The sequence below is a fragment of the Parasteatoda tepidariorum genome, chromosome 6 (assembly GCF_043381705.1).
Source record: "Parasteatoda tepidariorum isolate YZ-2023 chromosome 6, CAS_Ptep_4.0, whole genome shotgun sequence".
NCBI lineage: Eukaryota > Metazoa > Arthropoda > Arachnida > Araneae > Theridiidae > Parasteatoda > Parasteatoda tepidariorum.
The window spans coordinates 61,903,047-61,914,533 of record NC_092209.1 but is presented as its reverse complement, the minus strand read 5'-3'; the positions used below and the strand labels follow the sequence as shown (position 1 = coordinate 61,914,533).

The following is an 11,487-nucleotide window of genomic DNA, read 5'->3' as shown; positions in this document are numbered from 1 at the left end:
TTTTCTCATATGCACAAATTGTGTTTTTTTCCTTTTGTACCCAAATGCTCAACAAAACACTTTTTTTCCCCTGCCGAACAAATTTAATTTTTATCTCATATAGCCTACATTGTCTGTCGATAATATATCTATCTTTCAAACAATTTTCCAGCTGCAAGATCGACCTGCAACCTCAATATCCTTTAATTGCTTTGAGCAGTGTATTTTGCTCTATTTGAATAACTTTGAAGCCAAAAACAAAATATTTCTTAACTTTTATGAGGCCAAAAAGAAGACAAATTATAATACTTTTATTCAATATTTCATGTTTCTTTACAGCTATTTATTAATTATTTACAAATAAAAGCTACTATACAAGCAACATTGACTGGGTAAAAGACAACTTTGTACTGGACAAAAAATAACACGGAAAATTAATAAGATGTAATGTTTAAAAAATTTGAACACCTAAAAAATATTTAATAGTATTCTAATATTATTCAAGTACATCTTTCATACACAATCTTTTTGAACAATTAATTAAAATTAAATAAGAATTTTATAGCTAAAACTTTTTTTTTTTAACTTTATCGCTCAAGGAGAAAACTATCCAACTTAATCTAAACAATTAAAACAACAATGAAAGATATGCATGACATACACAAAAGTAGTCAATTTATGAGTAAATATATTGGGCTGACAAGAAAGTAATTTTGTCTTTAATGTGAAATAAAGCTTAATTTATGGTATGCAAAAAATTAATAGTAATCAGTCAAATATCTTTAATTCTGTCCGATGGCTTTTCGTCATTTTTCTAGGAACTTCTTGATCCAACACTCATACATCTGGTCCTTATCATCAAAAAACTCAACCAAGTGCAATTTGTGGTTATTGAAATTCTTAGAATTTAAACAATTTTGTCATCTTTAAAACAGTAATCTGAAGTTACAAGTTTGGAGTACAGTAAAAGAACAGTGTTTCACCATAACATTTTTGGGCGGGATGTGAGTTACACCTCACCCCAAATAACCCTGACTTTGCATTGTTGGATAATCCTTTATTTTGAAGTTTGAAAATTTCTTTAAATTTAAATAATAACAATGATCTCAAATTGCACTTGGTTCTGATTTTTGCTGATTAGGACTCGAAGTTCTCTGAGCATGGGATCATGGTTGCCAGAAAAATGGTAAAAAATAATTGAACAGAGAGAGAGAGAGATTTGACTGATTAAAGCTTTATTTTTGTATAGAAAGAATTGTTTTATTTTACACTTTCCTGCTAACCCAATAAATACTTTAACAATAAATATCTTTGAAACAATTTATTTATTAATAAATAAAAAAATGCGGAAATTTATACGCTTAGCTAAGAAGAAAGTTTCTAGAGAATCAGTATTATACCAAAGAACTAAATTATTAGAAGGGCTTTCAGATGCTTTATCTGTAAATGTAAAATGACGTAATTGAGGTTTTATCTCCATATCACTGTAAGGACCCTTTACTAAGAGGTAATGTAAGCTTAAAGGCCTGGAAGTAAAAGAATAAAAATATTATGTATTAAATCAGTAGAGCAAGTGCACAAAGTAAAAAAAGGAATACCTTAATAACTTTAGATCTAATGATCTGATTTTTACATACTAAAATACAATCTTAATAGTTCAAAGATCTATTTCTATTTTTAATTAGAAAAGCAGATACTTTTCATGAATAACCCTCAAAATATAAGGGGCAATCACAGTTTGAAAAATATGGTCCCAAAAGTGTAGTCACAATACCAGTCAAAAGTTTCAATCATTATGTGTTTATGTTTTGCGTAAACTGCTTATAGGGTTCTTTTTAATTTAATATGAAGAAATGATGGTGAATAAAAAACAAAACGAGTTTATTAAGAATGAAACAACATAAAACACATACACTAAAAACTAAATCGTTGTAATAAACCAGAGCGTTAGCTTTCGTCGGCTCTCATCCGTATCTATCGTTAAACTAACTGAGGATGGGGCAATGCGCAGGCGAGCAGAAGGTTGCTATGGTTACCTGACACTGTTTTTCATAAACACTAATAATGTGAATCAAAAATAAATAAAATGCACATAATTGTAAAACCTGTTTATCCGACAAATTATAATTATTTTTTATAACTTAATTAATAATGAAAAAAATAGAATAATATGTTTATGTATGACACAAATGTTTGCATCAATTTAAACTAAGCAATTTTTCAAGAGCAAAGAGTGTGCATGAGTTGTCATAGCGTGCGTTGCTATGGCGACTGCTGTTTATTTAATAATTCTTTTTTCATTAAGTTTATTATGCATTGATATTTTTTTTGTGGAGAATTTACTCTTGAATTGAGGAACCTGAGAGATCCTATAAATATCAATGAAATTGTCGATAACGAAAATCTCGTCCCTTGACTATTGTTTTCCTTGTTTAATTAAGAATCAGAAAATTTAGTCTACAGTTCTGTAGCTTTAAATGACAAAATCAAAAATTTAATCAGAGTTAGTCAAATAATTTTAAAAAAAAATTGAAAATCTGACTTTTATAAAACTTCATTACACAGAAATTATTATACTAATCTCATTCGTATTATGGATTTTTTTTCTCTCTCACAAATACATAATTTGTAACTATAAAAATAATTGTATGCCTCAGCAATAAACAAATATTAAATTAAATAATAAATTATCTAAAAAAATATATTTTGCATGAAATTAATTTTGGGTAAACGATTTTCACATTTGTTTGTGATTCTTAATGATTTGTATAAATGGTTCAAGAGATATTACAAAAAATGAAATTAAGTGGTCTAAATTTTAACCAATTTCCTGACTAATTTATAAAGATAATATTTTCCTGATAATGGTCCTCTCTCTCTATCTTTTTTTTTTTTTATAAGGGCATTTCAGTTGTAATTTAAGTAAATAACAGGTTTTCACAAGTTTGGACTAATTTTAACAAACATTTCACAATTTAAAATTAATTCCCAATTTGCCTGCAATAAAGAAAATAATTCATAAATTTGGCATGTAGATACCAAAGTTATTCTATGGACTACAATTATTGAATCACTATAGAGTTCCCTATTGATGATATAATCATGTTTTTAGAAAAATATTTACAATACTTGATAAATATTAAGTGGTAATGATTTGTTTCCCAGAATTTAATCTTTTAAAAATCATTTTCCATCAATCTAAAACAAATATTTTTTATTAATAAGAAAATACTGGAAATATATTTTAATCATAACACACTGGGAAAAAAAGTGTTTTTTCCTACACCCCATAGGCTGTTACCAAGTTTAAGAAAAATTTTTAAAACACAGTTTAATAGGAAATATATTTTTAAAAAAAATCAAATAAATAACTAATAGATATTTTTTTTAACAAACAAGCTTAATATAAACAGGTCTAATATTTTTACTGTAGAGTTTATGTTTTTAAAGAAATATAATTAAAAAACATTTAAATATTTCATATCATAAGCTATTTAAGTATTTGAACTCTTTATTAAATAAAACATGATTTAACCTGTTAATTCAAATCAGAATTCTCAGATTTTTTCTGTAGAAATTATATTTCTTAATTAAACAAATTTAGTCATTAATTAGATATTTGAATGCTCAACATATATCAAAATTTTTCACATGAAAATAAATTTCCACAACTTATTTCTAAATAAGAAAAAGATTATTTAGTAAAATTAATTATTTTATAATTTAGTACATGTATTGTACAATAAATATATCAGGGATGATTGAATTCTGGGTTTTTAATATTATCCTCCCGATTCTAAAAATTAGGAGCCGGGCATACGATTTTTCTGGGAATATCGCGAAATTCAGCATTTCTTAAGACCAATGTTTCTCAGAGTTTTACTAATCAAAGACTTATACTATGACAAAATTTTCACTTAATTCCTCAATCTAAAACCCTTTCCCCTAACAAGACGCTTACATACACATGATTTCTCCGTAAATGGGCAGAAATCCGCCAGTTTGATTCTTTTGACTTGACGAATTTTCGCCATTTTGAATAGTTGGAACTTCGCCGGAATCCACTTATATAGCCGTTTTTATTCACGCGGTTTGAATAACCAACATTGATTTTTTATTTATCTAAATTAAAAGTTGCATTTTGTGATTCATAATCACATGATTTAAAAATCCAATGTTATGATTTGTATTTACGCCTTTGAAAAATCATATTTGCGATTCGTATTCACATGAATTTAAAATCTAATGCCACAATTCGAGTTCTAGCTTTTTCAAAGCCCAATAATGCGTTTGTAATATCAAACACCGATTCTCATTTTTTTAGTGATTTAAAAGCTGCACATTGCGATCCATATTTATGTGTTTTTAAATCGTATTCATATTCAAGTGATTTTAAATTCCAATATCGCGATTCATATTAACGCGATTTTAAAATTCAATATCACGATTCCTATTCATGCAATTTTTTAAAATCTGACATCGCGATTTTTGTAAGAACTAAGTTTTTTCTGAAATTAGTTACTATAAAAATGTGATATTCTTCATTGGTAGGTAATTTAATTATAAATCTTATTTCAAAAAGCTATGTTAAATATGAAATATGTATGATAGGTAAATTGCTATCGTGATATAAATTTTTTGCACATAAAATTTTCAGGTTTTTTTTTACCTTGTGTCACAGTCACCCCTGATATATATATGTATTAAAAATTGGATGCTTACCCTGATAATTTTGTTTTCAAAATCAACTTATATTGAAATTCAAAAGGTTCTTCTTTAATATTTCCACTCACAAGCCACAAATTATCAAATGCAGAAAACTTGGATGTTTCATACGTAACAGCTTTATTTTCACATGTGCATGTTGAAGCTTTGAACTGCAAATCTAAAAGCATAAGAGGAAAAAAATTTAATTTGATCAGCCAATTATCCACACACAATAGAACAAGTAGACACACCCAAATATTAAGTACCCAGAATTCATAAATAAAATTAGATATTTAGCAAATACTCTACCTACTTTATATTTACTAATAATATAGAATGAAATAAATTTTCCTAAATATTTTTAAATATTAAACAAATACTTTACCAAAATAAGAAAACTTTTCAACAGAAAGAAGTTCAAATATTCTTTCATAAAGATGAACTTCTTCTTTGTTTTCCTGATCCATTGCAGTTAAGGCCTTCAATATTTCATAACCATTAGCATAAAGCTGTTTACATTGCTCTTGATGCTTGTATTTTTCAAGGTAAGGTCCTTCCCATGGGCAGCCAATTAAATGATTGCAACATATGGCAGGCCTACAATTTACAAAAGTAAAAGCACATTAATAAATAAATAAAAAGAATAATAAGGTAAAATATCCAACAGTAAATAATGTATCTGTTATTTGGTAACCTATATTCACTTGTTATTATTAAATACTTAATATTATTTTGTATTAAAAATTGATGGAATTATTCTGATAATAACAAGAAATTTATAAAAATTCTAAGAAATATTAATCACTTTGAAAAAAACATAAAACATTTTTCTTATAATATTTTTACAAAGTAAACAGGACCTGCACTAAGGATTTCAAATTATTAGCCAGACATGAGGAGTATTCTCCAATTTTAGAAAGTCTTCGCCAAACACAAATCTTAAAAAATTTTAAGATCAATTTTTTTCCCCATAGAAAACTATTCTACAGTACTTTTGCTTCAGACTTATATTATTTTGACCAAATTTTAATTGGTCATGCTGCGACGCATGTACCAAAAATTACTGAAATAGAATAAAAAAGACTGATTTGTTTTTTTAAAAAATTCATTCTGGGCGAAATTTTGAATCAAGTTAACTATTCTTTTTTCAGTAGAAAAAATCATTACCCAAAACACAATTTTATTCACCAAATTTATAATTTTATCGCATTTGGCAAGGTGGCGAATGATTAGCATGGGACCTGAGTTTGCAGTAAACAAACAATACAATTTTAAAAAGCAAAATATTTCAGAATGCAAAAATGAAAAGCTGCAAATAAAAGTTAAAATTACAATATTTGATGACAATGCAACTAATGACAGTTCAAATATTACACAAGCACCCATCACGGGTTTGTGATTTGATTATTTTTACTAAAAAAGAGTGGAGGAGCAGAGCAATGCATATGTGAGACATTTAAAATCCCCTTATTCTAAAAACTTCCTTTAAAATCAAAAAGAAAAAAAAAATTAACATAAAAATTACAGCAGGAAACATTTTAAATTTCAAACAGAAGTTGAATTTTTTGAAGAAAATATTGGAAAAAAAAAACTTTGTTAAAGTTTATTTCAGAAGACAAGAGTTTTTAACACGAAAGATTCTTAAAGAATATTCAACTAAAAATGTTATAAAATGTATTAAAACGTAAATTCAAAGTAATTTATTTAAATTTAATCCCAAAATTAGATTACTACATTAAAAATCTAAAGTAAAGTTAAAAATAATGGTCAGGTAATTTATTTACTTTTGCTGACAAGGGGGAAAAGAGACTTCAAACTGCCAAAAATATGCTTACGTCATATTTGAATGCCTCCTTATGGTTACTTGTTAAAATACATTATAAGTTAAAAAACAAACAAAAAATAATTCAGAAACTGTAATAATAAGCTAAAATGTTAAAACTAATATTTAATAACAATGTTAACTATGATTAATTAATGAAATATTGTAAGTTGAAGAGAAAAACAAGGAATCACAATTAAACATTCTTAATTAAAGCGAAAATTCAATATTAATTATTCATTGCAATATACAAATTAAAAATTTTCTTCATTTGATTATTGATCTTGACAGTGAAATTATGAGTTTTCATTATGTGGATAGATTTGTGATAAGAGTTTAAACTAGCATTTTCATTAATTTTATAGTTTATATCCTTTAATAACCTTTTGATAATCTCAATACATTTTTTGTTTGATAATAAATGTACATTAATGTATATCAATACCACAAAATTAATATACTACATACTTTTCAATCACATGGACTATAAGTTAGCAACTACTTTCCAAATTTTCACACCAACAACAGTCCAAATAACTGATAATTGCAGAATTTTAATATTATGTAATATAAGTGTAGTAAAAAAATTTCTTTTACGTTGAACAGTAACTTACGCATTATTTTCCCAGTAGTTAGCAACATGAACAATTCAAATAACTGATAATGCTTAATTTTAATATCAACTAAATGTTTAGTTAAAAAAAAAATGATATTTAACAGAAACATTATACATTATTTTTGCAATTTACATTATTTTTACATAGCTTGAAATTTTGTAACCCAAATAAAATATATCATACTTACACATGTATTCAATAATATTGGCAATATTAACTTTTTGATATATTATTTTATATTGATTGGTATATTAATGTATTCAATAATTATAATTACCAATGATTATTGGGATAATTTCCCACTTACTATTTTGATATCATCAATAATTGTTATATTTGATACATTTATCTGAATTATCAGTAGCAGTTACCTGTGTAAACCAGTCCCTGTAACCAATAGGCAGAGTTCTCTCTAGGGACAAAAAAGCACAGGGCACTCGAAATTTGAAAGGGCATTCACTTAACATTGTAAAAATTTATCAAATTGTGTACTGTTACACAATAACTGAATTTGAGTCTCAACAATTTTTAAAAAACCCTCTTATACTATTTTAATTATCTTTTTCAAAAAGTCATTCTCACACATAATCAAAACAAGAGAAAAATTTGCAGTTTATAAAAAATAATTAAAGGCATGCTAAACGACAATCTCTGAGCTAAATTGTTTCAAAAAAATTTAAACTAAAAAAAATTATTAATTGATAAACAACTTGAAAGATTTTCTCTATAATTTAAACTAAAAACTATAAAAAAAATATACATTTAATGGTGCATTTTTTTTGAAAACATATTTACTTAAAAAATAATTTTAAAATCACTTAAAAAATTCATTAATATACCTGATAAAAAGAGAAACTTTAACAAGTTGAGAATAATCCTAACAAAGTAAATATATGTAATAGTAATAAAAATTAAACCTATAAACACAAATAATTTTACCGGTGTGTAATTTTTATTTAAATGGGGAGTTATTTATTTTTTTAAATGGAATATGAGTAAAATGGCAGTGTTTTTAAAGGGATAGTAGCTTATTGCTTAGTTTTACAAAAAGAGCAAAGAAAGCACATTTATAGGGATTAAAAAGCAGATAAAGGGTGGACCGCCTCTATAAAAATGCTTAAGGGGAACACTGCGATAAGTACCATACATTATTATGCTCATATAAAGGTGATGATGTTTTATATCTACCTCTTTTATCTATTTTTCCTTTTTACACAAATAAATTTTTTTTAAAAATACGAACCTTTTATCACACAAACTCTTTTTATGAACTTTATAAATTTCTGGAACAATCTCAAGTGAACAGTGTGGGCAAGTCATTGGAAGTTCTGATATGGTTCGTTCAACAGCTATGTTTCGAGAACATAAATCTTTGCTAATAGTGGTTTGGCAAGTAGGGCAAGATGCAATCTCATTTTGCAGACGACTTTCATTTAGGATTTCTCCAAAACAACCAGCACAAATCAAATGACCATATTTGCACTGTAAATAAAAATCATTAGTAATAACAAATTTCATTGCTGAAAATACTTCGATAGCATTTACAAAACAGATTAACATTGAGAATGTAAAAAATAAAACAGTATTGTATAAAAAAAGCCTTTATTTTTTTAATTTTATGATCCCAATGATTAAAGATAATGATTCAGTTGAGTTCAGGCTAGAGATGGGATGAACGACATTATTTATGCAAATACAATGAGCTCAGGTTCAAGGCAAAGTTTGAATATGCTTTCTTACTATTTACAATTTAAACAAACATATAAACATCTTTTTGGTTCAGTTATTAAAAATAAAAATTTTTAAAAAAAATTTATAAATTTGCTACGTTTGTAAATACAGATGTATTATATTTGTAAGTTCCGACAATTTATCTTTCTAAGTTTTGATCTTTATCTGTCACATTAATTGTTTGTGTTGGGCTAAGTCAGGAGAAAAAAATATTCAATCAATGTTTCACCTTAATGTCATTGGAATTTGCCAAGCCTAAACCTAGAAAAACAAGCATGAACTTATCTTTCAACTAATGCTTACTCAAGGGAAAGAACACTGCTGCTCGTAGGCAGATTCATTTAAAAAAATGTTTCTTAGCTGAAACTTAGGAAAGTTACTAATTTACTCTGAGACAGGGATGGGCAAACTTTTTTGGTCGAGGGCAAAAAATCAAGAATAAAAAGTTAGGTGGGCAAAGTTTTTTTTATTCTAAAAGTTATTTTACATCTCAAATATCAGTTCAAAGTTATTTTACATCTAAAATATAAAAAATACTATATACAATTCTTAACATAAATATTTAATGAGATGAATAAAATTGCAATTTCATTTTTAAAAGTTCCTTATATTGAAGTTCCAAGTAAGATGTACTTATTTTAAGGAACAATGGTAAATGTTTGTCTGTTATTCTATTTCTAAAATATTTTTTTTTTTCTAAGGTTCATAGATGAAAGCACTTGTTCACATAAATAAAATGAAGCAAACATAGCACTGATTTTCTAGGCATTAAATATTTGGGAAACTAGCTTTTGGTAATGATTTTGTAGAACTCAATTTTTGGCATATTCAGAAACAACTGCTTCAGATGGCACCAATCTACAGCTATTCTATAAAGAACTTCTGCTTTCAACATTTTACCAATTGAAGCTGTCTGTGCTAACTATTTCCACCAATTTATGTTTTGTAGAACAAAAATAGAGAAAGTTAAAAGGTCAGCAGTACTTAGTTAAAAATGAAAGTAAAATAACTTTAAAAAAGTAGGCAAGAAAGTGGATGTATATTGTTTATATTCGCCACAGATCAGCAAGTTAAAATTATATCCGCGGGCCAGATAAAACCTTTCGGCGAGCCACAGTTGCCCCCCCCCCCAGCTCTGGGGCATTGATTAAGGGAAAAAAAACAACTTAATACTAAGATTTCATACTAAGAAACCTAGAAAAATGAGCGTGAACTTATCTTTGAAGTAATGCTCACTTAAGGGAAAGGACATTGCTGTTCGGGAAGATTCATTTAAAAAATAATGTTTCTTAACTGAAACTTAGAAAAATGACTAATTTACTCTGGGGCATAGATTACAGGGAAAAAAGAACTCAATAGTAAGATTTCATACTAAGAAACCTAGAAAAATGAGCATGAACTTATCTTTGAACTAATGCTCACTCAAGGGAAAGGACACTGCTGTTCGGGAAGATTCATTTAAAAAAATTTTTTCTTCTGAAACTTAGAAAAATGACTAATTTACTCTGGGGCATAGATTAAAGGGAAAAAAGAACTCAATAGTAAGATTTCATACTAAGAAACCTAGAAAAATGAGCATGAACTTATCTTTGAACTAATGCTCACTCAAGGGAAAGGATACTGCTGTTCGGGAAGATTAATTTAAATTTTTTTTTTTTAACTGAAACTTAGAAAAATTACCAATTTACTCTGGAGCATTGATTAACATGTTCACGCCGGGAAAAGTGAAAATACTGGTACGGGAAAAGAGAAAATACTGGTAGCAGAACTATTTCAATATTAGATAATATTCGGGAGGAGTTACTCTATTCTCAACAATAACAATTCACTATAAGGAAATTTATCACTGTAAGGAAATTATTAATATTATTTTCGGCAAAGAAGCAATTCAATATAAAAATTGCATCCGTTACAAACAATTGGCAGTTATGGATTTTTATTATTCCCGGAAAAAAACTAAAAAATGAAGTTTATTGTTACCAGTTTTTACTCGGGTGCGCTGCCAAGATGAGACAATCTAGCGTGACCCACCGGTGGGTCACCCCGGCCTGAATGCATTAAAGGGGAAAAAATCCAATTTACTACTAAGATTTCATTTATGGCGGCAAACTGAAAGTATTTAAACATTCAAAATCTTCAGTGAAATCTAGTAAAACAGAGATTATTTGATTGTTAAACCACTATGAAGATAGAGAAGTTTTATAAAATCGATTTTTGTAATCTATATCAATGTACTATTACTTTATAATTTAATATTTTTCTTAATTAATTTTAAATTAGTTCATAATAACATATATTTGGTATATTATTACCCATAATTTTATAAGCATAATAACTAATAATTTTTTTCTTCTTTAACTAGCGGTTATTTCCCGATATTATTACTTACAAATTTTTTTAAGCACAGTAATATTTTTCTTAATAGATTTTAAGTAAATATGTTGTAACAAATATTTATAGATATCAATGATAATATAATTTTTTATAAGTATAATAACTAACATATTTATTATTTGATGTTATGTAGGCTCGTGATAACATATATTTACTATGATTGAACTGTGATATATTTACTGTGATTGTTATTAGAAATTTTCGAATAAAAATTGTGATTTTAATGTTAATTTTAAC

General features: G+C 26.8%; 1 protein-coding gene across 1 annotated transcript in view; it reads right to left on the bottom strand.

Annotated features, from left to right (window-relative positions):
* Positions 1 to 273: 273 nt before the first annotated feature.
* Positions 274 to 11,487, bottom strand: part of LOC107457184 (zinc finger TRAF-type-containing protein 1-A) — an 11,971-nt gene continuing 757 nt past the window's right edge. The window contains exons 2-5 of the mRNA XM_016075284.3: positions 8,369 to 8,607; positions 5,072 to 5,283; positions 4,702 to 4,864; positions 274 to 1,505 (exon numbers count right to left, since the gene is read on the bottom strand). Of these exons, the coding sequence (XP_015930770.1) occupies positions 1,301 to 1,505; positions 4,702 to 4,864; positions 5,072 to 5,283; positions 8,369 to 8,607 (819 nt within the window). The 3' untranslated portion in view covers positions 274 to 1,300. The remainder of the gene's footprint in view (positions 1,506 to 4,701; positions 4,865 to 5,071; positions 5,284 to 8,368; positions 8,608 to 11,487) is intronic.